We start from the raw sequence: 25,662 nt of genomic DNA on the forward strand, positions 1-25,662 counted from the left end.
AAAAATTTTTGAAAACATCAAATTTTGATTTTTATGCACTTTTCATGCGTTTCCCATGTCATGCCATGCTTGGGAAAACATATTTGGCAGTCTTCCATTAGAGAGTTTGCAGAGTACCTGCTAATAGCCAGCAGCAGCTGTCAGATACAAAGTATCAAAAATGGCAAAAATTGAGTGAGAATCATTGGTTTTTTAGATCTGAATTAACCAAGAAGAACAAAATTTCAGATTTGAAATTAGATCTGAAATAGCCCATCCTTAAAGTATGCAAGCGGTATTTAAATTTTTCACAACCCATTTCAGATCTGAATTAGAAAATTTGCTAGGTTCTGCTAGGTTCTGCAAACATTTGCTAGGTTCTGCAAACATTGCTCGATAGAACTCAAAAGACAGTTGACAATTGGAACATTCAGGTCTTCGCCTTGATACAAGCAGTCTTGTTTGTTTATAGGACTCAATTTCAAAACTACTTCATTTTCATTTAGTTTCGATGAAAAAAAAAACGGAAAAAAGAAATTCAAATCTTCATGATAACTACAACAACACGCTCTCTAGCTGAAGTAATTTATTCATGTTTTGCATATCACTGGTTCAAATTCAGCGCAATATTTTCTGACCCTGCCTTTTAGCACACTTCAGATTTGCATATTAATGCATTCATACCACTTCTGTGTTTATCACTATGTTTATCCAGAAGAAATAAATTTTTACGTAGATTTGACTGAATTCGTTGTCATCAGATAGGTTTTAACTATCTAATTTGTAACCAACACCATAAAACATCGATTAAAAGTAAGAGCTATTCGTCAATAGTCATAACTCATTTCTTTTTGAAGACTCAGTCAAATATAAAAAAATTGTTAGATACTAAGGCGCATTCCCTAGGTAATTAGGTGCCCAAAAAAGAAATTTTAAATGATTGCTTGCGTTAACTTTTGAAGTTGACTTTCTGATATCATGTCAAATAATCTGATTGATCTAACTCATTCGGCTCTTTTTCCTCCCCCCCCCCCCCTGCAAATTTTTATAAATAATTTTTTTTTTCACATTGTCCGATTGTCATGAAAACTGACGTGCAGACTAATTAGGCTATGACAAACATATTTGGTCTGCATAATTAATCGAAAGCTTTCCCTTCTCACATTTAATGGTCCGATAACAAAAATAATATAACAAAAACATTTTAAAAAATGGCCTTACTTAATGGCAAAAAACTGTTAACAGATTGTCACAGAAGTTTTAATACTGCTTCCAGAAAAAAAAGCGTATCATCAAAAACAGACACACTATTCTTATTTGAATTTCACTGGACAAATAAATAATTCATGTAAGGCAGAAAACACCGAGCCTTATAAGGCAAAAAAAACGGAATATCTGTCATAAATATCCAGCCCAAAAATACCCAAAACATTTTACTGGTATAAAATTTGTCTAGTTTTAGATTTAACACAGAAATTTAGAAATTTAGGCTGTTTTTTTTGCATGAATAAAACTTAAGTTCCGCAATCGTGTAACTCAATTACCAGCACCGATGGGGTCTACTTGAGATTCAGAAAAAATAGTAGTTGGTTGTTCTGCAAACAGCCAAAGGAATTTTTCTAGAGTGATCTTTGCCGCATACTACACATAATTGGGGTTTCGTACAGTAAATCGATGTGTCAGTAAATTACCAGAGCAGTAAACCGATTTACGTAATGATTACATCAATTGCGGAATTAAAGATTTATAGACCGGGGCGTATTGCATGACTGCTAGTATCAGGGCGAAACCCTGAATGTTCCGAGTGCCTTTAAAGGTCTATGGAGCAGCAATAACATCGAAAAAAAGAATGTAATAAAACAAAACTAAAAAACAAATTTGAAAAATTTGAGATTTTTTCGTGAACATCATCACCCAATTTCACGCCATATCAAGTACAAAGTGATAGATTTTGCTCCTATTAACAAATTAATTATGAAATATAGGCTTCCTTGAACCAATTTAGAACAATTTCTAAGACGGATTAAATCTCTGCTTACGCGCTAATAGCGCGAAATATATCGAACGTTAATTGTCCCAAATTGGCCAAAGTAGCTATCTTTCTATAACGTTACAAAAATGTTTTTTTTTCAATTTTAAGCTCACGACAGCAATAGCTTTCGAATCATATACAAAATTCTGTCAAAAAGGGCTAGTTAAAAAGTCGAAATTTGTCTGAAGAAAAAAAAACCCACCCCGAGCACAAACATTCCGTTATTTTTGTTAGGAAAGTCGGAATAATTTGATTTTCATTTTGCTTCGATGAAAAAAAAACAGTAACAAGAAATTCAAATCTTCATGATAACTACAACAACACGCTCTCTAGCTGAAGTAATTTATTCATATTTTGCATATCACTGTTTCAAATTCAGCGCATTACACTAAATTGGGGTTGCGGTTAGTGTCAGTAAATTACCAGATCAGTAAATGGATTTACGTAATAATTACATCATGTGCCGAATTAAAGATTTATAGACAGGGGCGGATTTAGGGGGGGGGGGGGGGGCGGACGCTTCCCCCTGCCGACCCAAAGGGTCCCCCCTTTGGACTATTTTCAGATATCCATTTTGGCTGACGGACCCCATATTTTTCTAAAGACACCTTCGGTGCCAATATATACAAGTTTTGCAGGGGGAGCGCGCGCCAAAAAAACGCGATTTTTTTGTCAAAAAATTCCTGAAAGTGCCTAAAAACGCTTTTTTTGGCCTGATTTTTTTAAAATTTTGAAAATCCGCCTCCCCCCCCTATCTAGAAAACCCTAAATGCACCTCTGTTTATAGAATAAATGTTTCACGAGCTAGAACAAAAATTTTAAGACTACGGAAAGAGTTGTGTAATTCAAGTTTTTTTTTGAGGAAAAAGTTGATCATTTTGTAAAAATCTCAGTTTTAGCTGATGAGATAACGTAATTGAATCATGAATTTTCCGTTTACTGATCTGGTCTGCCCGTTTTGGTTTTACTGATGCATCGAATTTCTGATCTACCACCGCTAAATTGTACCCGCAACAAATGCGTTTTTAATTGTCGGAAATTTATTTTTTTTTTGAAAATCCGCACTAACGCTACAATTATACGAAGAAAGAATTTTACCCAAACAATTTTTTTGTTTGCCAAACGTCTTTGGTTATACCTATGAAATGGTTTAAATAGCGAAATCAGAAATAAAATATTTTTTTTGCTACTTAATACTCAACCGAAATGTGAAAGAATTCTCATTTTTGTCATTACGTATTAAATTAACCAAATTGTTTTTCTGATTGCCTGAAGCTGTTTTTTAACAAAACATTTCAATTTTTCTCACTTTAAAAACATATTTAAAAGTTTTTTGAATGCAAAATTTTAAAGATTATAAAGATTTTGCTAAATAGTCAAAGAACCGTCAACAAAAAATTTGGAAGAGCTGACACGGTAAAGAACTTTTGGTTATAGTTTTTTCAACTACCTGAACTGCATGGAGGTAATTGGATGAACGACGGCCATGAATCTGTCCAGGGACATGAGGACCATAGTGTATATGGACACAAACACCACCAGTGTCTGGATCATGCCATAGAACTGAAAAAAAACAAAGGCCCTAAGCAATAATTCAGACGCCTCACTTTCAACGATAATATAACTTTTACTTTGGACCAAATGTTTCGTTTCAATTAGCTTTTGTAGGTTCAATAAAATGGATGGCTTTTTGATGTTGTTAGTAGCGTTTTTGGTAGCCTTCGGTATACATTGATAACAGCAGTGGGGCGCGTGGAAAAAGTGGTCAGTTTTAATTCGTATATGCCTATTCTAACTTGACCAAACATTTGCGCCCCAAAAGCAGTCATTTCCGGAACTGACCGATTTTGGGGCGGAAATAACTGTGTTTTTCGTTCAGAAATGGCTGGGAGCCCTGTTCTAAACTACTAACGGGACACGGTCGGCACAATATTTCAAGGTTGCCTTTTCCATTTAGGTACCTCGCAGGAGGGGGGTACCTTTTTTATAGGTGGACCAATTTGATTTTCCTGCACCGCAGGCTGTTTTTGGAAAAACAGACCAAAGCTTACAATTTTTTTTCGTTGCGCGCTTCCCCCTCAAATTTAGTGTATCTTGGAATATTTGAAAACTGGTTGACCAATCAAACCAATATTTTGTAAAATAATAACAAAGGAGTGCTCTGGAAAAATTGGCAACCAGAATTGAGGGGGATGGGACGAAAGCAGCACATTTGAAGAAGTATTGAATTTCTGATGAAAACCTTTCTAGTCTCTGGTTTTTGAAAGAGCGTCCTTGAAGAAATTCCGTCTTGCTATGGCTTCGTTCTCTGCTATATCTCTAACGAAATTTGAGATATTGGAATTGATTCAAGCGCTACTTACAAAATGCAAATGCCAAGTTATATGTCTTGAGGGAAATTCTAAAGATTAGTTTGTTTCATCGAGCAGGATATGGAGATGAAAGTGAAGATGGTTAGATTTTTTCTGACATGGAAATCAATGCTTAACCCAGCGGGCTGAAGATGCAAAATAGGTCCCGATTATCTTTCGAGATAGTAATAAAAAATAGCTTGAAGAGTTTTACCAGAAAATGTTTTGACACTTCATGAATGTTGCCGTTGGTCTCAAATACTTTTTTGTTCTTGATGGAATGTGCCTTTTTTTTTCTGCAGACCAATTTTGACTTTTTAACTGGCCATTTTTGACGAAAATTTCTTCATACGATTTGAAAGCCAGTGGGGGTTTGAAAATTGTCAATTTGGCTAACTTGGGACAATTAACCCACTCATAAATCGTTCCAAATTTAACTGAGGCAAGAAAATTTGTATTATTATTGAGTTACTAGACGCGCTAAGATTATCATTTATTGCTTGGCATACTTTGTGTGCGTCGAGGGGGGGGGGGGTGGCGAATTTTTGAAGAAAAAAATTCAAAAAAAAAGTTTTTTTTTGGTATATTTTATCTTTTTTTTTTTCAAAAATTGTTTCAAAGACGCTGAAGGGGAATCGAAACATTTAGAACTTCGCCTTGATACGAGCTGTTTTGTTATTCCCTTCTGCAAGGCTTTGCAAACCAAATTAAAAGCGATATGTGTCTACCTGTAGTTGACGCTCTCACATCTATTTTCTCAAAACTCAACTAAATTTTCAAATACGTTTCCAAAATCCATTTATTGAGATTTTCTTAAATTGTATTCAGAAATATTACCTTGCATCGTAAAATTTCGTGTCTTTTTTTCAAGTTTCCCCATCCCTACTGTAAAGTTGATATATAAAGATCATTATTTTTAAGAGAGTATTATTTTTTCAAGACTATTTTTTACGGTAACAACAAAGATCAATGCTATTTTATGGTTTACTGTAACAGATTCATTTGCAGCAAAGTAAGGGGGTGACAAGAGCGGATTTGGTGGGTCGTTACCTTGCAGTAGTATAGTCCGAATGGCCAGGGGGAGTTGAGGAAACAGAGGGTGTAAGCTGTAGGGGGGATGACGAAGACACACACCAGCAGGTCTGCCACACTCAAATTCAACATGTAGGCTATCGTCGGACTTTTCTTCAGACGAGACATACTCAGCACCACCAGCACCACACTGTTTCCTGAAACACAAATAAAAAAAAATAAGATTTTTGATCACAGAAACTGAGCCTGTAAAAGCCGGTAATTTTGGGTAAACGTTTGTGTCTGAGTTTTTGCAAAAACATCGCACTATTTTATTCTGACATGAATCAAAGCAAAGTTTTTTTTGTAATTTTAAGATCTAAATGATAATTTTTTTTGTAATTCAAAAAAAAAACAGATTTATATATTTAATTATACTTAGGATCTAGTTAACAATTTCCCCACCCCTTTCAAGAAAGTGAGGAAAATAGTAAAGTAGAATAAGTTGCTCGAATTTTTGAGCAATCAAATGCAGTAAAGTTAGAGTTCTCAATAAGAAGCTCTAGTGCAAATTTACTGAATTTAGTTATAGGGGTAGTTATTTTTTAGTAGATATCATAAGGGGGGGGGGGAGATTGTAAGTTTTTCTAATTTTGTTTTCAGGTGACATCACAAAACTTCATTAGCCATATTGCCATGCGTTTACATTTTACCGCCAGTTGAAAGCAGTCCAACATGAGTTGGGACGGGGTGTCTAACTCATAGAGTAACTTCAGATAAGGTACACCGTCTGCTCGTCACGCTATCTTGTTTTCGGCCGGATAGATTCGTGCAACTTCTTAGTCTAATACCGATCTTAATCTTACTCTTATATCTCTTAGTCTCAATAGATCTAGAATATAATGGTTTATTACGAATTGATCTCTTGGAAAAGGCAACTAAGCTGTAAGTTAAATTCAGAATGCTTTGGTGCTGAAACTACAAGTAGTTTCAGCACTTACAAATAAATGGGTTGTTAGTTAGATGGAGTATGATTGGTTAGTCTTCAATATTTTATAGGGATAAAATATCTAATTTATAACCAATAATAATATACAGTTTGGATCAGGTTCCAAACAGGTAGAGTTGACTGTCAAGTGGAGAGTTTTAGACTTTTAATTTTAGTTCTAAAGATCAACCTTGCTTTTTTACTCTTTGGGTTTTGTTATCAAACCCTATGGAACCTATAACAAAAACCAACTGCCTCTATAATGAAGTAGTTGTTAAACGTAAACGAATATTAAATTTTTAAACAAAATTCTCCCGTTTTGTAAAAGGAGGGGGGTTTATCACTGTTTTCACCACAAGTGCTATTTTCTGACAAAACGATCAAAATTTGTATGTTTGCTCGATCTCTTTTGATAGACTGGATAGCAAAATAAATTTCTAAAATCCACAGAGTAGTGCCTAAAAAACGTTTTCCTAGAAAAGTGTCACTTTGCATACTTTTTGGAAATGTGGAAAATTAAAGTCGTGTCTATGATAAGTGTAATTGCGATCCCACTTTATTTCCGCAAAACGCACCAATGCTTTTCGGCCGGCCACATGTTAGCAGCCATGCCGGATCTTGTTACCATATTGCAAAGGGGGGGGGGGTTTATTGATAACAATATCGATTTGCCCTAGAAAGTACCAAAGCGCTCACCAAAAATTTCACCAAATTATCATTCAGGCATAATTTTTGAGGCGACAATTCGTAACAGGCGACACTTCGAATCAGTGTTCCCCGCTTAATCTACTGTATCGAATTATCGCCTTTTACATGAACTCATGAACTCAAGAAGTCGATATCTCCAATGGGGTATAAAAAAATTTTGTTAAAAACTAATATTTCGATCGGCGAAAATTGATTGAATAAAAAAACCACACCAAGCATAAATATTCAGCTTTTTTCGAAAGTCGGAACAAAAACTTAAATCCAAATTAAAAGTCATTCCATGTTTTATTCAGGCATACAAGTTGTTGTAAATATTAAATTTCGATATGCTAAAAAATCTTATCTGAGTGTACGAGGAGAAAAACGTTAGTCTTTTGAAGTGTAGTTTATGTTTGATTCTCTATTTTCAGTCGAAATGAAATTGACAGCTTAACAAATTTTTGATGATTGTGGAATCTTTCATTAACTTTTGAATTGTTTCTGCACTTTGAACCATTTTTATTGGTTTCCTTCATCAATGCTCTAATTTGATTTAATTAGTTTTGTTCACCACACCTATCAAAATATTGTTTGATTGAGATTGCCGCATATTTAATTATTCATAATGATAATAAGCTTTCATTGAAAAAGTTTACATCAAATGTTTTATGGTGAAAAAAAAGTTTAAAATAGAAATATGAAAGGAGAGTGTTTTTAGTAAAATTTATTTTGGTCCCATCAAATGGGGGGTCCGCAAAATTATTTACATTCTTTTCTTCTTTTTGTGTTTTCTTCCCACTCAAATGTCCCCCCAACCCTCAACCCTCTGGCAAAAATAAGCTTTGAAAAAAATTATGATTAAATGGCTGTGACGGGCATCAAAATCTTTTCTTGGCAACCACGCAGAGAGATGGAATGAATTTTTAAGACAGTTATTGTGAAGAAATTCATTCATTGCAGTGAGCGATGAGGAACTGGTTAAGATATTTGTCTCGCATTCATAAAATCATTGGTTAGAGGCCCGCTATGATCCGTCCGCAGTGATTTTCATATGTTCTTGCAAGAAATTTTGCAAGCACATCTTCCCGGAAGAAATTCCCGCAATGAGGTTCCATGGATAATGATAGATTATAATGGATTTTCATGGTCTTAAATAATCGATTACAATGGATCATTAGTAGGTTATAAAATAAAACGGACTGCTGTTATCACGGACTGTTAAGGTCTGTGGAGTAAAATTTGCTTTAAAAAATAAATGAAATGTTCAAAAAAAAAAATTAAACAAAGTTAATTTTATTCAGAAACTTTTTGTGAAAATAATTCCCACACTCTAAATAAAGTTCAAAAGGAGGTATTAATCAGATAGCAAAGTAATAAGTAGACCAGACCTTATAGCCTGTCTCAGTTCAATTTGGTACGACTTTAAGACGGATTGAACCTCCGCTTACCCGTTAATAGCACAAAATAAATCGCGCGTTATTTATCCCAAATTGGCGAAATTGCCAATCTTTAAACCCTCTTAACTTGAAATAATCAAAAGTAAAACAGTTTTTGAAATTTGAGCTCAAGATAACAATACCTTTTGGCTGATATTAAAAAAACGTCAAAAATGATAAATGTACACTAAGAATTAGTTATTTTTTTCAATTTTTTCACGACGCTTTTTACAATTAATTTATATGTTTTGACAAAACGCACGATGAACTTATGTGAAAACGTACGTTTAATAGCTTTGTTAGAAATCGCCTATCTATCATGAAATGCTTTTTTTACTACGACATATAGCTGAACCTTCAAACAAGCATCATATTAGTAGTGCTGTCAACTTTTTTTATGCATGTTGCTCTTCATGTATTATACAACATTTTTTCTGATTGCAAATAATTTTTTTCTGAATTGTGAGACACACAGAATCAGGTTTTTCCAGCTTAATGGCATCCACTAAATCTACATAGTTCTCTGTATGATAAATTTTCTACAAAAAAAATGTTTTTACAAAAAAAAAACGAAATGCACCCATATACAAAATTTATACCATCACAACGATTAAATTCAAAAGGACTGTTTTTGAATAAGCTGAAAAGAAAAGGTCGAAGTTACCAAATTTTGTACTGGGCGACACATTACAGCAATAGCTGGCCACATAGTGCTTAAAAGGGGGTTAGGCTAGTTCTTTTAGTTCGTCAGTTTTTTAGCAGACCGCTCTTTTAGCAAACTTAAAGCAAGTAGCAAATGAGAATGGCAACTTGAAAGGCGACATTGACCAGTAGCGATCGCTAGCTCTGATTTTCTCTGAGATTTTTACTTTGGCAAGAATGCCTTTGTGCGCATTAGTTACTGTTATTGTTTTTCATAATTACTGGTTCTTTTGTTTTGGAAAACTCTCGAATATTGTTGAATTTGGAACGATTTGGACTCTCCGCTTACGCGTTATTAGCGCGAAATATATCGCGCGTTAATTATCCCAAATTGGCCAAAATGGCAATCTTTAAACCCCCATAACTTTACGAAAAATGATCACAGGTGAAATATCTTTTCAAATTTGAGCTCAGGACAACAATACCTGTCGAGTGATATAAAAAAATTCTGTCAAAAATGGCTAGTTAAAAAGTCGAAATTTGTCTGAAGAAAAAAAAAACCCACCCCGAGCACAAATATTCCGTTACTTTCGTATCGAAAGTCGGAACAACAAGACTACTCGTATCAGGGCGAAGCCCTGAATGTTCCGACTGGTTTTGAAGGTTTATGGAGCAGCAGTAATAACAAAAAAACATTATATGAAATAAAATAAAATGAAAAAATTTTTTCTAAAATTTGAAATTTTTTATGAAAATCATCCCCCCACACGTCATATAAAGTACAAAAAGATAGTTTTCGTTTCTTGTAACACATCAAAAGCTTCGTTCAACCAATTTGGAACGATTTATAAGAAGGATTAAATCTCCGCTTACGCGTTAATAGCGCGAGTTATATCGCGCGTTAATTGTCCCAAATTGGTCAAAATGGCCAAAATGGCAATATTTAACCCCTCATAACTTTACTAAAAATGATCACAGGTGAAATATGTTTTCAAATTTAAGCTCAGGACAACAATACCTTTTGAATGATAAAAAAAAATTCCGTCAAAAATGGCTAGTTAAAAAGTCGAAATTTGTCTGAAGAAAAAAAAACCCACCCCGAGCACAAATATTCCGTTACTTTCGTATCGAAAGTCGGAACAACAAGACTGCTCGTAACAGGGCGAAGCCCTGAATGTTTCGACTGCTTTTTAAGGTTTATGGAGCAGCAGTTATAACATAAAAAAATCAAATGAAATAAAATAAAATGAAAATTTTTTTTCTAAAATTTGAAATTTTTTAATGAAAATCATCCCCCCACACGCCATTTTAAGTACAAAAAGATAGATTTGGTTCCTTGTAACAAATCAATTAATGGCAAATAAGCTTCGTTCAACCAATTTGGAACGATTTATGAGAAGGATTAAATCTCCGCTTACGCGTTAATAGCACGAAATATATCGCGCGTTAATTGTCCCAAAATGGCCAAAAAGGCAGTCTCTAAACCCCAATAACCTTACAAAAAATGATCACAGGTGAAATATCTTTTCAAATTTGAACTCAAGACAACAATACCTTTCGAATGATATAAAAAATTCCGTCAAAAATTACTAGTTAAAAAGTCGAAATTTGTCTGAAGGAAAAAAAAACCCAACCCGAGCACAAATATTCCGTTACTTTCGTATCGAAAGTCGGAACAACTGACTACTCGTATCAGGGCGAAGCCCTGAATGTTCCGACTGGTTTTGAAGGTTTATGGAGCAGCAGTAATCACAAAAAAATTCATTATATGAAATAAAATAAAACGAAAAAAAATTTGAAATTTTTTATGAAAATCATCCCCCCACACGCCATTTTAAGTACAAAAAGATAGTTTCCGTTTCTTGTAACACATCAATTATGGCAAATAAGCTTCGTTCAACCAATTTGGAACGATTTATAAGAAGGATTAAATCTCCGCTTACGCGTTAATAGCGCGAATTATATCGCGCGTTAATTGTCCCAAATTGGTCAAAATGGCCAAAATGGCAAAATTTAACCCCTCATAACTTTACGAAAAATGATCACAGGTGAAATATCTTTTCAAATTTAAGCTCAGGACAACAATACCTTGTGAATGATATAAAAAAATTCCGTCAAAAATGGCTAGTTAAAAAGTCGAAACTTGTCTGAAGAAAAAAAAACCCACCCCGAGCACAAATATTCCGTTACTTTCGTATCGAAAGTCGGAACAACAAGACTGCTCGTAACAGGGCGAAGCCCTGAATGTTCCGACTGCTTTTTAAGGTTTATGGAGCAGCAGTTATAACATAAAAAAATTAAATGAAATAAAATAAAATGAAAATTTTTTTTCTAAAATTTGAAATTTTTTAATGAAAATCATCCCCCCACACGCCATTTTAAGTACAAAAAGATAGATTTCGTTCCTTGTAACAAATCAATTATGGCAAATAAGCTTCTTTCAACCAATTTGGAACGATTTATGAGAAGGATTAAATCTCCGCTTACGCGTTAATAGCACGAAATATATCGCGCGTTAATTGTCCCAAAATGGCCAAAAAGGCAGTCTCTAAACCCCAATAACCTTACAAAAAATGATCACAGGTGAAATATCTTTTCAAATTTGAACTCAAGACAACAATACCTTTCGAATGATATAAAAAATTCCGTCAAAAATTACTAGTTAAAAAGTCGAAATTTGTCTGAAGGAAAAAAAAACCCAACCCGAGCACAAATATTCCGTTACTTTCGTATCGAAAGTCGGAACAACAAGACTACTCGTATCAGGGCGAAGCCCTGAATGTTCCGACTGGTTTTGAAGGTTTATGGAGCAGCAGTAATCACAAAAAAATTCATTATATGAAATAAAATAAAACGAAAAAAAATTTGAAATTTTTTATGAAAATCATCCCCCCACACGCCATATAAAGTACAAAAAGATAGTTTCCGTTTCTTGTAACACATCAATTATGGCAAATAAGCTTCGTTCAACCAATTTGGAACGATTTATAAGAAGGATTAAATCTCCGCTTACGCGTTAATAGCGCGAATTATATCGCGCGTTAATTGTCCCAAATTGGTCAAAATGGCCAAAATGGCAAAATTTAACCCCTCATAACTTTACGAAAAATGATCACAGGTGAAATATCTTTTCAAATTTAAGCTCAGGACAACAATACCTTGTGAATGATATAAAAAAATTCCGTCAAAAATGGCTAGTTAAAAAGTCGAAACTTGTCTGAAGAAAAAAAAACCCACCCCGAGCACAAATATTCCGTTACTTTCGTATCGAAAGTCGGAACAACAAGACTGCTCGTAACAGGGCGAAGCCCTGAATGTTCCGACTGCTTTTTAAGGTTTATGGAGCAGCAGTTATAACATAAAAAAATTAAATGAAATAAAATAAAATGAAAATTTTTTTTCTAAAATTTGAAATTTTTTAATGAAAATCATCCCCCCACACGCCATTTTAAGTACAAAAAGATAGATTTCGTTCCTTGTAACAAATCAATTAATGGCAAATAAGCTTCGTTCAACCAATTTGGAACGATTTATAAGAAGGATTAAATCTCCGCTTACGCGTTAATAGCGCGAATTATATCGCGCGTTAATTGTCCCAAATTGGTCAAAATTGCCAAAATGGCAATCTTTAAACCCTCATAACTTTACGAAAAATAATCACAGGTGAAATATCTTTTCAAATTTAAGCTCAGGACAACAGTACCTTTTGAATGATATAAAAAAATTCCATCAAAAATTGCTAGTTAAAAAGTCGAAATTTGTCTGAAGAAAAAAAAATCCCACCCCGAGCACAAATATTCCGTTACTTTCGTATCGAAAGTCGGAACAATTATATGAACTTTTCCTTCAGAAAATGGTTTGTATATAATAAATTCCCAAGCATATTTGCTCCTCATTTTCATCAAAAGTCAGACCAATGAGTAAAAGCAGTGCTCGTTCAAACATGAAAGGCGAATACAGCAACCGGGATCAGCAGAAAATATAGTTAATTTTGAAGATTTTCTGATGCACTAGCTGACGGATTTAGGGGGAAACGCCCACTTGCTTTTCAGTGCACGCTATGCCCTCACAATTATCTTATTGGAATTTCCAATCTCTCCGAAACTACTATAAGGACCCTATTTCGTCAAGAATTTTCTGCGCCGCAGTCAATATTTTGAAAAATACGTCGTTTTTGGGCACTTAATGCGTTTTTTTTGGCTCGAGCACCCCCCTCAAAATTAGTTATATTGTCGCCAAAGGCGTCTTTAGAAAAATTTTGAGGTTGGTCACCCAAAAATGGATGTCGTAAAATTATACCAAAGGGGGACCCTTTGAAAAAATTTGGGAACCAGAATTGAGGAAAAGCGGTCGCCGCCCCCCGTCGGCACGCTACTGGTTTGGTTACATTTGACTGGGAGTTTATGATTTTTGGAACAAATATTACTGAAAGTTTCGTGAAATCGCCAGACGACAGTGCATTATAGCAAACTTGTAGTTAATTCTGCCATGAAATTTTAGGCAACCATTTTAGCTGCCAACAAAAAAGATTTCATATTTAGAACTCGTTTCCAATTCTACAACGCAACGCTTCAAATGTACCTTGAATTTGCAATTCCCACTTTGAGTTAAAATTAATATAAAATGAATCGTGTTATTGTCAAAATGAATCCTTAATTTGGCTCTTTTTCTTTTATCCCCGCCTAAATGAAGCATCAATTTTATGATTTAACAATGAGTTTTTGACCTAATTAGTCCGCACGAACTTTTTGTAACAATCGGATAACATTAACAAAAAAATGTTTCTATTAATTTGCAGCCGAGGAAAGCAAAAAAAAGAGCCAATAACTTTTTCAAAGGTCTGTTCGAACAAAACGCATTGTATTGATTTAACTTCACTGAATAAAAGGAGAATTTAATCATCAGCGCAGTTCTTTTGAACTTAGAAAGTAATTTCCCTTTTTGGAAAAAATACACTAAGTTAAATGTTAAATAATGCTGTTTTGTCATTGAAAATTAGTCATATCTTATAACTTTATCTTCACTTGCAGTTTTCCGAGAGATTAATCAGTCAGAATTGATTTACATGTGAATCGCATAACTTTTTGATGATAATCAGCAGTTGCTTTTACGTCAGCATATGTAGCTGCTGCAGGGCAATTTGAAAAAATAATGGGGAATGCCTCGAGCCCGGAGGACCAAAAAGTATTCAAAAGGTCGAAACAAAAAAAGAAATCACCATTCAATTTTCAAATAAAACAAGACTGCTTGCTCATCAATGAAACCGGAATGTTCAGACTGCCCTCTATTATCGATCACAAGCTTTTTGGTTTGAAAAAATCTCATAAAATGTTCAAAAATACAGAAAAATTTTTGAATAATTCTTTAAACATTTTATTACTTAACTTTAACCACCACAAGCTAGGTACTAACTGATAGGTAGGTTTTGCGCAAAATGTTGCAATAATTTGCAAGAAATCAGTTTGAAGGATTAAATTTAACGTTGACGCTTTATTAGAACGAAACATAATGCGCTCTAATTATCCCAATTTGATTGAAGTCGTCAAAAAGTGCCAGAAATTCAAATCATTATAATTAAATGAAAAACAATCATAGGTGTATTTTCTACATTTGAACTTTAATCAAAAAATTTTGTCAGAAATGCTTAGTTAAAAAGTAAAAAAAATTGACTGAATAAAAAAACGCATAAACAATCCGCAATTCTCTGAAAGCTGGAACAACAAAACTGCTCGTATCAGAGTAAAGCTTTTAAGCTTCCCAGAAGCTCTCAAACTTTCTTTTTAATTGTTGAATTTGTTTTTGTTTTTCTTAATTCAATTAAGTCTAGTTTATTCATATTCTAGGTTTTCGTCTAGTCCTCTTATTACACCACGCTCCAAAAAAGACACAAAACTGTAAAAGAAAAACCTTTTTTTTTAAACTTTGTGGTAGGAACTTTTGTGCTACTTGCACAGCAACCGGCTATCCTTGTGAAACGTTGGTTGTAATTCAAAATAATTTCTAGCAGAATTGTTAATTTGTTCTATTTGTAAGAGAAAATGGCTCAGCGTCACATATATCTGAAACTTTTTGTTCACTTCAAATATTCTTTCTATTATTAAGTACTTCGTTTACAAGTATATTTATCTTTTCAATGAAAACCTCCCAAACGTTTTTAATTGACTAGAAATTTGCTAAAAACTTCATATTTACTTTCACACCAATCGACCAATCTCTTATGTTCTCTTCATGTCATTTTGAACAAGTTCAAAATTTTCGTTAAAAAACTGGAAAAAACTTTAGAGCAACTAGTTGAGACTGTTTATTAGAAATGATCCAAAAATGACCCATAAAAAGCAACTCGTATAAAAAATTTTTTAATCATCGTAGAATTTGCCTGAAAAAGCTTCAAAGTAAAATTTGAACTCTCCAAAATGTTTTCGCACTAATTAAAAAGAGCAGAAGTTGAAATTGAACCTATCGATATTTGAGCATCAATAAAACTTATTGAGCTACAGAAGAAAAACTATTGGTGCAATATATAAAAACGTTGAAGGGTTTGTATGACTTTTTGGCCTGCTTTTGCAAAAAATTTGGCCTTGGCGAAGAAATTTTTCTCAAAATAGGGTCTTTATGGTGTTTTAAGAGAGCTCGGAAAATCAAGAAATTGGTCGACCAAAAAAAGATTGTCGAAATTTGTTTTTAAAAAACGCCTCCTTTTTTCTCAAAAATCCCATATCTGCCACTGCAGTTTTGGTGATTAAGCAAAAAAGATAACAGTTCTTGTGCTTTTCCTATAATATGGTTTCATCTTTATCTTCCATTGTAAAAACAGGAGTCAAATTTATATAATCGTCGCCCCAAACAGCAAAATGAAAAATCATCGACAAATTATGTACTGTAGTCTCTTTTGTAATCAAAACAGATCATCAAAAAAACAAAACTCAGCGATGATAAACAGGAACCCGTACTATCATTTAGCTTTTGAATATCAAAGCCATCATTTTTTTGTAGAGTTCATGCATTCAATGGACTCCAAAGAAACAATACAAGACTGTTCGTTTATCAGGGCTAACCTTTGAATAATTATACGGACCTTTAATCCAAGTCGAGTAGTTTTTCAGGAAAAAACGCATTAAAAAACGATAAATTTTGATTTATCAAAAATCAAGTATTAAAATTTGAGTTGTACGAAATTAAAACGACCGAAAAGCTAGCCTCAATTCAATTTGGAGCAATTTTGTTTTGCGGGACAATTCGCCAATCTTAATTAATTTGCGTTACTTATACAGGATTTTGGATAAAGTCTTCAAGGTGCGCACAAATTAGTTCAGAGCTTTTTGAATTGTCAATTTTTAAACTTTAAAAATCAAAGTTTTTTCAAATTGTCAAATACAAATTGAGTTAAAAACTATTATTTCATTCGCCGAAAGTTGACTGAGCGAAAAAAAACTGCACCAAAAGTAAGTATTCCGTTTTTTATATGTAGGTCCAAACAAAAATGGACATCATTTTGTAATATATATACACTTCGACTAAATGTAACTAATGGTTTTTCAGCTACAAGATTTTAAAAAAGTCCAAAGCTTATTAAAGCCACCATTTTTTTGAAGAGTTCATGCATTCTATGGACTCCAAAGAAACAATACAAGACTGCTCTGTTTTCGTGCTAACTAAAAAGAGCAGAACTTGAAATTGAACTTCATGCATTGACACCAATCGATCAATTTCATTTTCAACGAGTTCAAAATTTTGGATAAAAAATCTTTAGAACAATTAGTTAAAACTGTTTATTAGAAATGATCTAAAAATGACCCATAAAAAGCACGTATAAAAAATGATCGAAATTTGTCGAATTTTGTTTTTAAACGTTCTTAGGCTTCTATACCGCTAGCATCAGTTAGAGATACGGATTAGACCTTCGCAAATGAAACTATAATTTTACAAAAACTGGAGTTTATAGGAAAATTGATGAATCAATTTTATAATCATATAAATAGACAAGTTTTCCTTGGTTTGCCAAATGTCTATTAACAAGTTTTTAGTTTCAGAAATTATGAAAACTAAAAAAATCTTTAGTTTTTTTTTTTCAGATTGGTGTCAGCGACACGCTATAATATGTAGAAATTGAAAATTGTTCCGTCTAATAACGTAATGATGAAAACAATTAGCTAGTCTCAATCGATTATAATGATGCCTCATTGCAAAGCCCCATTTTTTAAACATATTTTTCGGTAGTTGATTTAATTAAATTTGAGTTCAAGACATCGATAGCTTCCATGATATAAGAAAACCGCCTCAGTGTCTAAGAAAAAATTTACACCGTGCACAAATAGTTTTTTTTTCAGTTTTTTTGAATCAGACAAGATTTTGCAAAAAAAAATGGCAGAACTGAATCATAACAGCAGTGATTCTAATGACAATAATACTCAGATCTCATAGATTCAGATCTTGCAAAAAAGTGAGGAATATATATGCTCCGGGTGTTTTTTTTTTCATTAACCCGACTTGACACCATACACAAAGCTCGTATATATTTTGATGCTGAAAAAGTAGAGCGAATTATTTAGGCAAGGCAAGTTATCCCGCACCACAAAATCGCTCAAACTTTAAATGAAACTCCACTCAAAATTTAACCATTAACTTAACAAAAACGTAACACAGTTAGTCTAAATTTTATCATTTTTCATTAAATAATCTAACAAGACTCTTCGAAACCAGTTAAAGGGAAATCGGAAGATACAGGGCTTTGCCATGATATGAGCAGTCTATTCAATTAATGCTCCATCCACTTTTCGCTACATTAGTTTATTTGTAAATGTAGCTGTGAAAATTCTACATCAGAACCGATTTTTTGCCACCTAAACTTACATTTCAAATATCGCAGAGGTGCAATCAGCAGGCTTCAACAGTCCTGTCGAGGATAGTCCATTTGTATTATCTCGTGACATCCAGACTGTGTTATTTTGTTGAGCAAAGCTCTTTTTTTGCTACTCAAGGCCATTTTTTAAGTCTAAACGTCTAGAACTTGCACGTGGTACCACTATTGCAGCCTAAATTCGTCAGGCTGTGGTAGACCTGAAGCTAGAGGTCAAGTGAGAGCTCGTCCTCACACACTATCATGGCAATGATAGTGTGTAAGGACAAGCTCTCACTTGACCTCTAGCTTCAGTTCTACCGCAGCCTGACCAATTCCGGCTGTATACGGAACTGTGTGCGCAGCCGGACCAATATGTGCACGTTTTATGCGTACTTTTAATCACCAAAGCGTGCTTTGCAAAAATACATGAGTCAGTATTTTCCACAAACAGATTTTTTGCACATTCATCAAGGGAGCTTGTTAAACTTTAGTCCCCCAAGCGAGGTCTTACTAAACCATGGTGACTATTAAACAAATTTCTGCTTGTTGACTGGATCCTAAAGGACTGCAATTTCGTTTTCAGGCACTAGGCAATGCATTTTGTGTCATTGACAGACAAGGAAGACCCTGTTTGTTAAACAGATGGTGACTTATAGAAAACATGTGATCAAATAGAATGCGCTGGAAATTGGAAACACAGACCCATCCACCCAAAAACTCAGATCAAGTTCCGAGACCTACCGGTGTAGATATGTTTTTTACGGACCCTGCCAGGAAGAACTACACTACACTTCGTAGGACTTGCCTGACTGACGAGTTATTTTCTTTTTCTGAGGAGTTATGGTTGTATAAAACTATAGAGGTCTTACAATAAAAAGTTTCCGTATTCGATCCGATCCAAATTTTTATCGATAAAATGAATAAAACAAGGATAGCCGGTTGCTGTGCAAGTAGCACAGAATTGCTCCGACCATAGCCTTTAAAAAACTACAAAAAAGCTTCATTTTTTTTTCAAATAATGTAGTTTTTCTGCGTGGCATGACAAGAGGATCAGATGTAAAACTGTAATTTAGGCATATTCGACAGTCATAATAATATAGGCAAATTGCACAAAAATTGATTAAAAAAATACAAGAAAAACAAAAACAAAATTTTAAAAAAAATTGAAAAATCAAAACTTTTTTCAGTTTTTTTGCAGTAAATTTATTTCAATTTTTGAAATTTATTGCTCCCCAAAGCTGAGCTAAATAACTCTCTAAACTTGTTTCATTTGCTTAAAACTAAATTTTAACTTCTTAAATTATTCAAAACAAAGCTGTTGTAAGCCTCCTCGCTTGCTATGTTCGCTCGAGTTCAGACAAAAATCAAAAATTTCGTGTTTCGCGTTACAAGAAGAAAACATTGGGAACTTTTAAATATGGTTCAAATCACGACTGACAGGGCTTCAATATGATATATCACTCAACCCAGTCCGATGATTATTTGTGTGGTTGATTTTGCGTGGAAATAAAATTTAAAACGCACACGAATACAAAGATCATCCCCTTTTTCAATGGGTCGGAATATTAAGTAAGAAAGGGTAATTGTCCAGTTTTTGTAATCGCAACTTGAGATTTTGGGACTTGAACGTCCACAATCTCTTCTAGTGCCGATGAAACGGTGTTGATCAAACAATTTGATAAATTAAAAAATTTAAACTATACATTGAAAAGTGTAAATTGAATACTTTGCGTCTGTTGAGATTTGAATGAAGTCAATTGCTTGCCTCAAATCAATTTGGAGTGATACATATCGGCGAGCTCATGTATTTAAAAGACACTCGTTTTTATCTACCGCGCCTTTGTTTTCTTATTTTGGCAAAACTGGAAATTTTAAGCCGCCATATGTTTCATAAAAAAACTGCTGGCTGGCGCAATTTTAAATTTAATTTCGAGTTTAAATCCCTTCCAAAGTTACTAATTAAAAAAACGGAATTGGCTTAAAAACACCAAGCACACTTTTTGTTATTTTTTTTTCATAATTCGGAACAAAAGGCTGCTTCTATAAAAGCAAAGCTCTTAGAGCTCAGAAAGTTTTTTCTTAAATTAGCGTGGTTTTTTATGCTTGGTGTGATAAGAAAGCTCTGAGGCAAAACTATAATTTAGGCATGTTAGACAGTCATAGTAATAAAAGTAAATTGTACAAAAAATTTTGTAGAAAAATTAATAGAAAAACTTTTTAAAAAATTTAGAAAAAAGTTAAGTTTTAGGTCTTAAATTAGGCATAATTAAGCTATAGTACGCTTTCTCGCTTGCTTTATTCGCTCGAATTAAGACAAAAAAATGAAAAATTTTAAACCGGCTATTCTCGAAACTGGAAAAAATTTTTGGAAATTTTTAAAAATCGATCGGATCGAATCACGATTGATAGCGTTTTATTATGATTTATCACTCAATCCAGTCCAAGAAATGTTTGCCTTATTTTGTGTGGAAAAAAAGAAAAAACTCAAAACACACCCGAATACAAATTTCCAACCCATTTTCAATGGTCGAAACAGAAAAATCAAGATTTTTTTTGCAAATCTGCTCCCCAACTCGTTTTTTTTGTATGAAGTGATGTTTCTTTTTCAAGAACAATTTATTCTGGCCAATATCATTTTTGAATTAACTTTGAGCATGTCTCGTTTGCCGCCCACGGTACTCGTTAAAAGAAAACCGGTAAATAGCGGCGTTTCAATTATCCCAAATTGGCCAAAATAGTCCCAAATCAAAACCCCCGCATTTCCAGGAAAAAGGATCGCAGTCAAACTATCCGTAAATTTTATCTCAGGGCATTATTATCTAACAGACCGTAGCAGATTCCGAGATTCCGTTGAAATTGCTAATTAAAAAGTTGAAAACTGTGTGAAGAAAAAACCCCGAGCACAATTCTTGCATCGATTTTTTGAAAAGATGCAACATTCAAAATATAATCCATAACGCCACAAAAACATGACAAAAGGGTGGAAAATTATAGCGTTATATAATTTTTTGCGATAGTTTTTTCGTGTTTGAAGAGTTTAACAGGTTGCGAATGAATTTATCAAAAACCAATTTACTGCTAGTTTTATTCTGCCTTTTTAACTCACTCTTTTTTCAAACGAAAAAATGGATGATTAAAAAATAGATGATTTGTCGTATAATACAAATGATTCTTCTTTTGAAGCTTTGGTTCCATCGCGTTTGAAACTTTTGAATTCCTTTCTTTAAAAGTAACTATTTAAAAAGCTACGAAAGTGAATATAATCAAGAAACATCAAAAACATTGTCATTGCTTGAAACAAGTACGATATGGTTCGGAGCTCTTAGCGTAATCATGTACCAAGTCCAATGGTTTAGAGAATTGAGTTCCATTTTTTTTTTTCAAAAAAATTTTGAGGCAAATTTGACCTCGTTCCAAGCTGTCAACCTTTTTAAAATTTATTATCTTTAAGTTGAACTAAAATGTTTGCCACAAATTTGAACTAAATTAATTACGAGGTCTGTTTTGGAAACAGGAAAATGTCTGTCTTCTCTCAAATTGAGAAAAAACATTCAGTCCTGGTCAGATAAAGGAAATTGCACAACTGAATTGTGGAACCTGATCTAAACTACATATTATGATTGGATAAATTAAATGTTTTACCAATGTAAAGTATTTAATATTAACCAATCATGATCCATCTAACTAACAACCCACTTATTTGTAAGTGCTGAAGTTACTTGTAATTTCAGCACCAGAGAGATTTGAATTTAACTTAGAAATTAGTTGGACTCTCCCGAGCACTTCAGCAGCCGCAATAAACCAGTATACCCTAGATCTATTGAGCCTAGCAGAGACTAGTTAAACAACCTGAGACTAGATAGTATAAGAGTAAGATTAGGATCGGTATTAGACTAAGAAGTTGCACGAATCTATCCGGCCGAAAATAAGATAGCGTGACGAGCAGACGGTGTACCCTATCCGAAATTACTCTATGAGTTAACCAACTCGGTCCTAACTCATCTGGTGCGACCATAAGTCTCGAACAAGACCTTAATAGCTTAGAATTAACCAAAATAGATTAGAAATTAGACAAAAACATTTACAAAATGTTATACGACAATAATTTAATCGAAATGTCTCTACGACTCAATAGATCAGAGCCAATATTCCGAACCATAACAGAACTACCCGGAATTGGAAGAAGACCTCGAACCAGAGACGACATACGACAAAGTAGAAACTTGCCATATAGCTATATGATAGTTAGGCAAAAACCAGAACAAACTTTTATATTTAGAATATTACTGGCAATGAATTTAGATTTTCATTTGCAAACATAAAACCTTGAAGTTAATCTTCAAAATCATTTCAGGCGCTAAACAAAATTATTAATATACAATAACGATTGATAAAAAGATCTAAGATCGTTTTCCTAAAACTCTGCAGTAATATACATATATGTTTGAAAAATATTTATTGAAAAATAAAAAATAAAAATTAGTAGCATGACAATAAATGGTTAGTAATCATAAATCATCCTGTTGATCCAGCTCCATCATCTAAAACATAACAGCAATCATAAACCCACTAATATCATCAAAACACTAAATCTTTCCTTTACACACAATTAAAATTTTATTAAAACTTAAATTCACTTAATTTTAAAACCAGATCATCAAGGCTTATCCTTGGATCTTAAATCATTTTCTACTTAATTAAATTTCAAATTTGATCATCAAGGCTTATCCTTGGATCAAACAGAACAACTTTGTTCTCCCCCACCCACTTAATTAGTGTCTAACGACCTCAAACGTCGATTCACTACCCAACCCTTTCTAAAGACCTAAGACTAATAGAAATTTTTAAACAAAACTAATCATTCAAATTAGGATAAATAGTGAAGAACTTCGGTTATTCATCCTTCACTTGACCCCCCCTCTTACCAGACCCAGGATAAATCTTAGACTTAGTAAGTTTAAAATAGTATCTAACGAACTACTCGCGTTCTAATTATACCTGAACCTTGTGGATCGATTTACTATTCTCCAACCCTTGAACACAATCACTACCCCTAAGTAAGATTAAGTAAATTAACACCTTAACTTATACTAGCCACGAGAAAGTAAAAAATCATTCTTCGGAATCGATATACTTTTCTCTCCAACCCTGAACAAACAGACCCAGGTTAAGCTAACCAAAAAATCGTAAGAACTAACAGTTTAAGAAAATAGAAACCATTTAACAACCTTTTGCATCCGTCATCCTAAACCTTATGTCATTTAAAAACCTAGGAAATAAACAAACAATCGTTTTACACAATTGTGAAATAGATAACAAAAAATACGACCTTGTAATCACACCTCATACACAAACAGTTGGATACATTCGCACAAAACGACAAACACTAAAGAGGAAAATAATAACTAAACAAAGACAAATAACACGAAAAAGATTTTCAAAAAATCGAAACGCATTTTCAGAATCAGAAACCAACAGTTTAGACGAACTTTACAAACTAAAAGAATCAATAGATAAAAATTACCCACTTCACGATCAATTATATTTTTCTGACTCAGAAACAACTTCAAATTCATCAAAAAGAGGAAAAAGAAGAATAAAAAAGCAGTATAAACACAAACCAGTACATTTATACAATTGGAATCAACCAATTCGACACATTAATAATTACATATTAACAGTCATCGAACGGAAAAATGAGTTCAACGCACACCCCAGGTGACGAAACTCCAGATGATGATGAAATCTTTCCTTTTATAGTAGATGCAGATACTGATAGAGGACAGCATATATTTTGCAAAAATTTACTATTAAATTTATTTGAACCCGGAATCAGTCCATGTAAAACAGAGTTCCCAGATGTAAAAATCAAAAGACAAATCATAGACCACTACTTAAAAGATATATGCAACATAACACAACAGTATGGAATCTACTCCATAGAATTCACCTCACCAAACCATAATAATAGAAAATATACAATTCAAACAGACGATCTTGACTTAGAATTTTCAAAAGTTTTTTCAGAATATATAAAAAGCATCCAATACCATAACTCACAAAGAGCAAACTCCATTTTCACCAATGAAGTTTTCGCAATAATATATAGTTATATTTCGATATTAGAAAATGAACTCCCATTAACAAATGTCTCACCGACAGAAACATCTAAACATTTAAGAGTACGACATGAAATCACACTACTCTCTAGTTATTTAAACATCATTAAAGAAAATTTCACGAAAGACGACGTTTCACAACATACCAAACACGATTTACAAAAAATTTTGGCATGGTTCATAATAGATTATTTCACACACAATATTGATTTAATTGCACAAGCAAGAAAAAATTTTAGACCCCAAAACTCGAACGATGATACCGCTATCACAGAACAATCAGATTATGTTTGGGACCCCGAATGGTCTCATCCCGCATTTATAAGCTTTCCACAATCAATCTCAAGTCAAGCAATAGGCACAATATCTTACATAAGAGATTATGTAAGAGTAATACCATTAACAATTGATGCAACACCATTAAACTATAATACATTTTTACCCGATACACAAAATAATAGTTTAAACTCTACAGTCATACACAATGAAAACCTCAATGGAACTAGGAATCTTACTCAACAAGATATCCAGACACCATCACACTTCATAAATGAAGAAATTGTACACACAACAACTACACAACAAAGTATTTCACCAATACGCCCAAATTTAACAACACCAAGAAATACAAATCCTTCACAAACACAGGTAACCTTACAATCAACCGTTAAACCTTCGGTTGCCCCTAAATATTCACATATGGATTACCAAACATACAGACCCATGACAATACCATCAAAAACACGCAAAACATTCACTAGAAACAACTTTACAGACCATAATTATAATTATACACATCCATCAAAAACATATAATCAACCACAAAGAAATTTTAACCAATATACAAGACCTCGAAACTGGGATAACCCAACGGCCCAATATAATTCCAAAAATTTTCAACCAAATCCTCCACAGGATCGCAGTGAAAATTACCCATTTTTTCAACAAAATAAAAATAAAAAACAGACATCTTATCAAATGGATTATTTATCCTCAGATGATGATTTCTTACAACCAGATATATTTGCACCAAATACTCAAGAATATCGTAGACAAGGAATACAGAAAACACGTACAAATCATAGAAATTTTTCTCCACAACCAATAGATGCACAACATCAACAACCAATTCAACAACAAAATCTAATTAATACACAATCTTTTCAACCAATTCAACAACAAAATCCAATGACTGCACACTCGTATCAACCATCACAAATGCAAAATGAAATACCACTCCCATATTATCTCCAACAACATGAAATAACAAGAAACCAACTTTCAAATTTTTCTCAAATGCCAAATGCAGCAGAATCATTACAAATGACAATGAATCCATACCTTATGGGTGGATCATCAATAACATCAAACAAACCTTTAATGGTTTTCACAGGAACAGACCCTGAATATTCTGTAGAAGATTATTTAAATGCAGTAACAGCAAACCTGATTTTAAATATTGGACCTGAACCAATTAATACGCCACTACATCAAAATTGGATACATCGACGCACAGCGTTAATACAAACAACCTTAGATGGCGCAGCCCAAAAATGGTTTTCAGTACTACCTCTAGAA

General features: G+C 33.5%; 2 protein-coding genes across 4 annotated transcripts in view; both read right to left on the bottom strand.

Annotated features, from left to right (window-relative positions):
- Nucleotides 1–25,662, bottom strand: part of LOC134843582 (ankyrin repeat and SOCS box protein 8-like) — a 349,755-nt gene that overhangs the window by 206,843 nt on the left and 117,250 nt on the right. The gene's annotated exons all lie outside the window — the stretch shown is intronic.
- The window catches only part of LOC134843581 (allatostatin-A receptor-like), a 147,487-nt gene that overhangs the window by 14,160 nt on the left and 107,665 nt on the right, over nt 1–25,662 (bottom strand). For all 3 annotated transcript variants that reach the window (XM_063859723.1, XM_063859721.1, XM_063859722.1), the window contains exons 2-3: nt 5,413–5,591; nt 3,462–3,574 (exon numbers count right to left, since the gene is read on the bottom strand). In XM_063859723.1, coding sequence (XP_063715793.1) covers nt 3,462–3,574; nt 5,413–5,562 — 263 coding nt within the window. In that variant the 5' untranslated portion in view covers nt 5,563–5,591. The remainder of the gene's footprint in view (nt 1–3,461; nt 3,575–5,412; nt 5,592–25,662) is intronic.

This window comes from Symsagittifera roscoffensis, chromosome 4, assembly GCF_963678635.1.
Source record: "Symsagittifera roscoffensis chromosome 4, txSymRosc1.1, whole genome shotgun sequence".
NCBI lineage: Eukaryota > Metazoa > Xenacoelomorpha > Acoela > Convolutidae > Symsagittifera > Symsagittifera roscoffensis.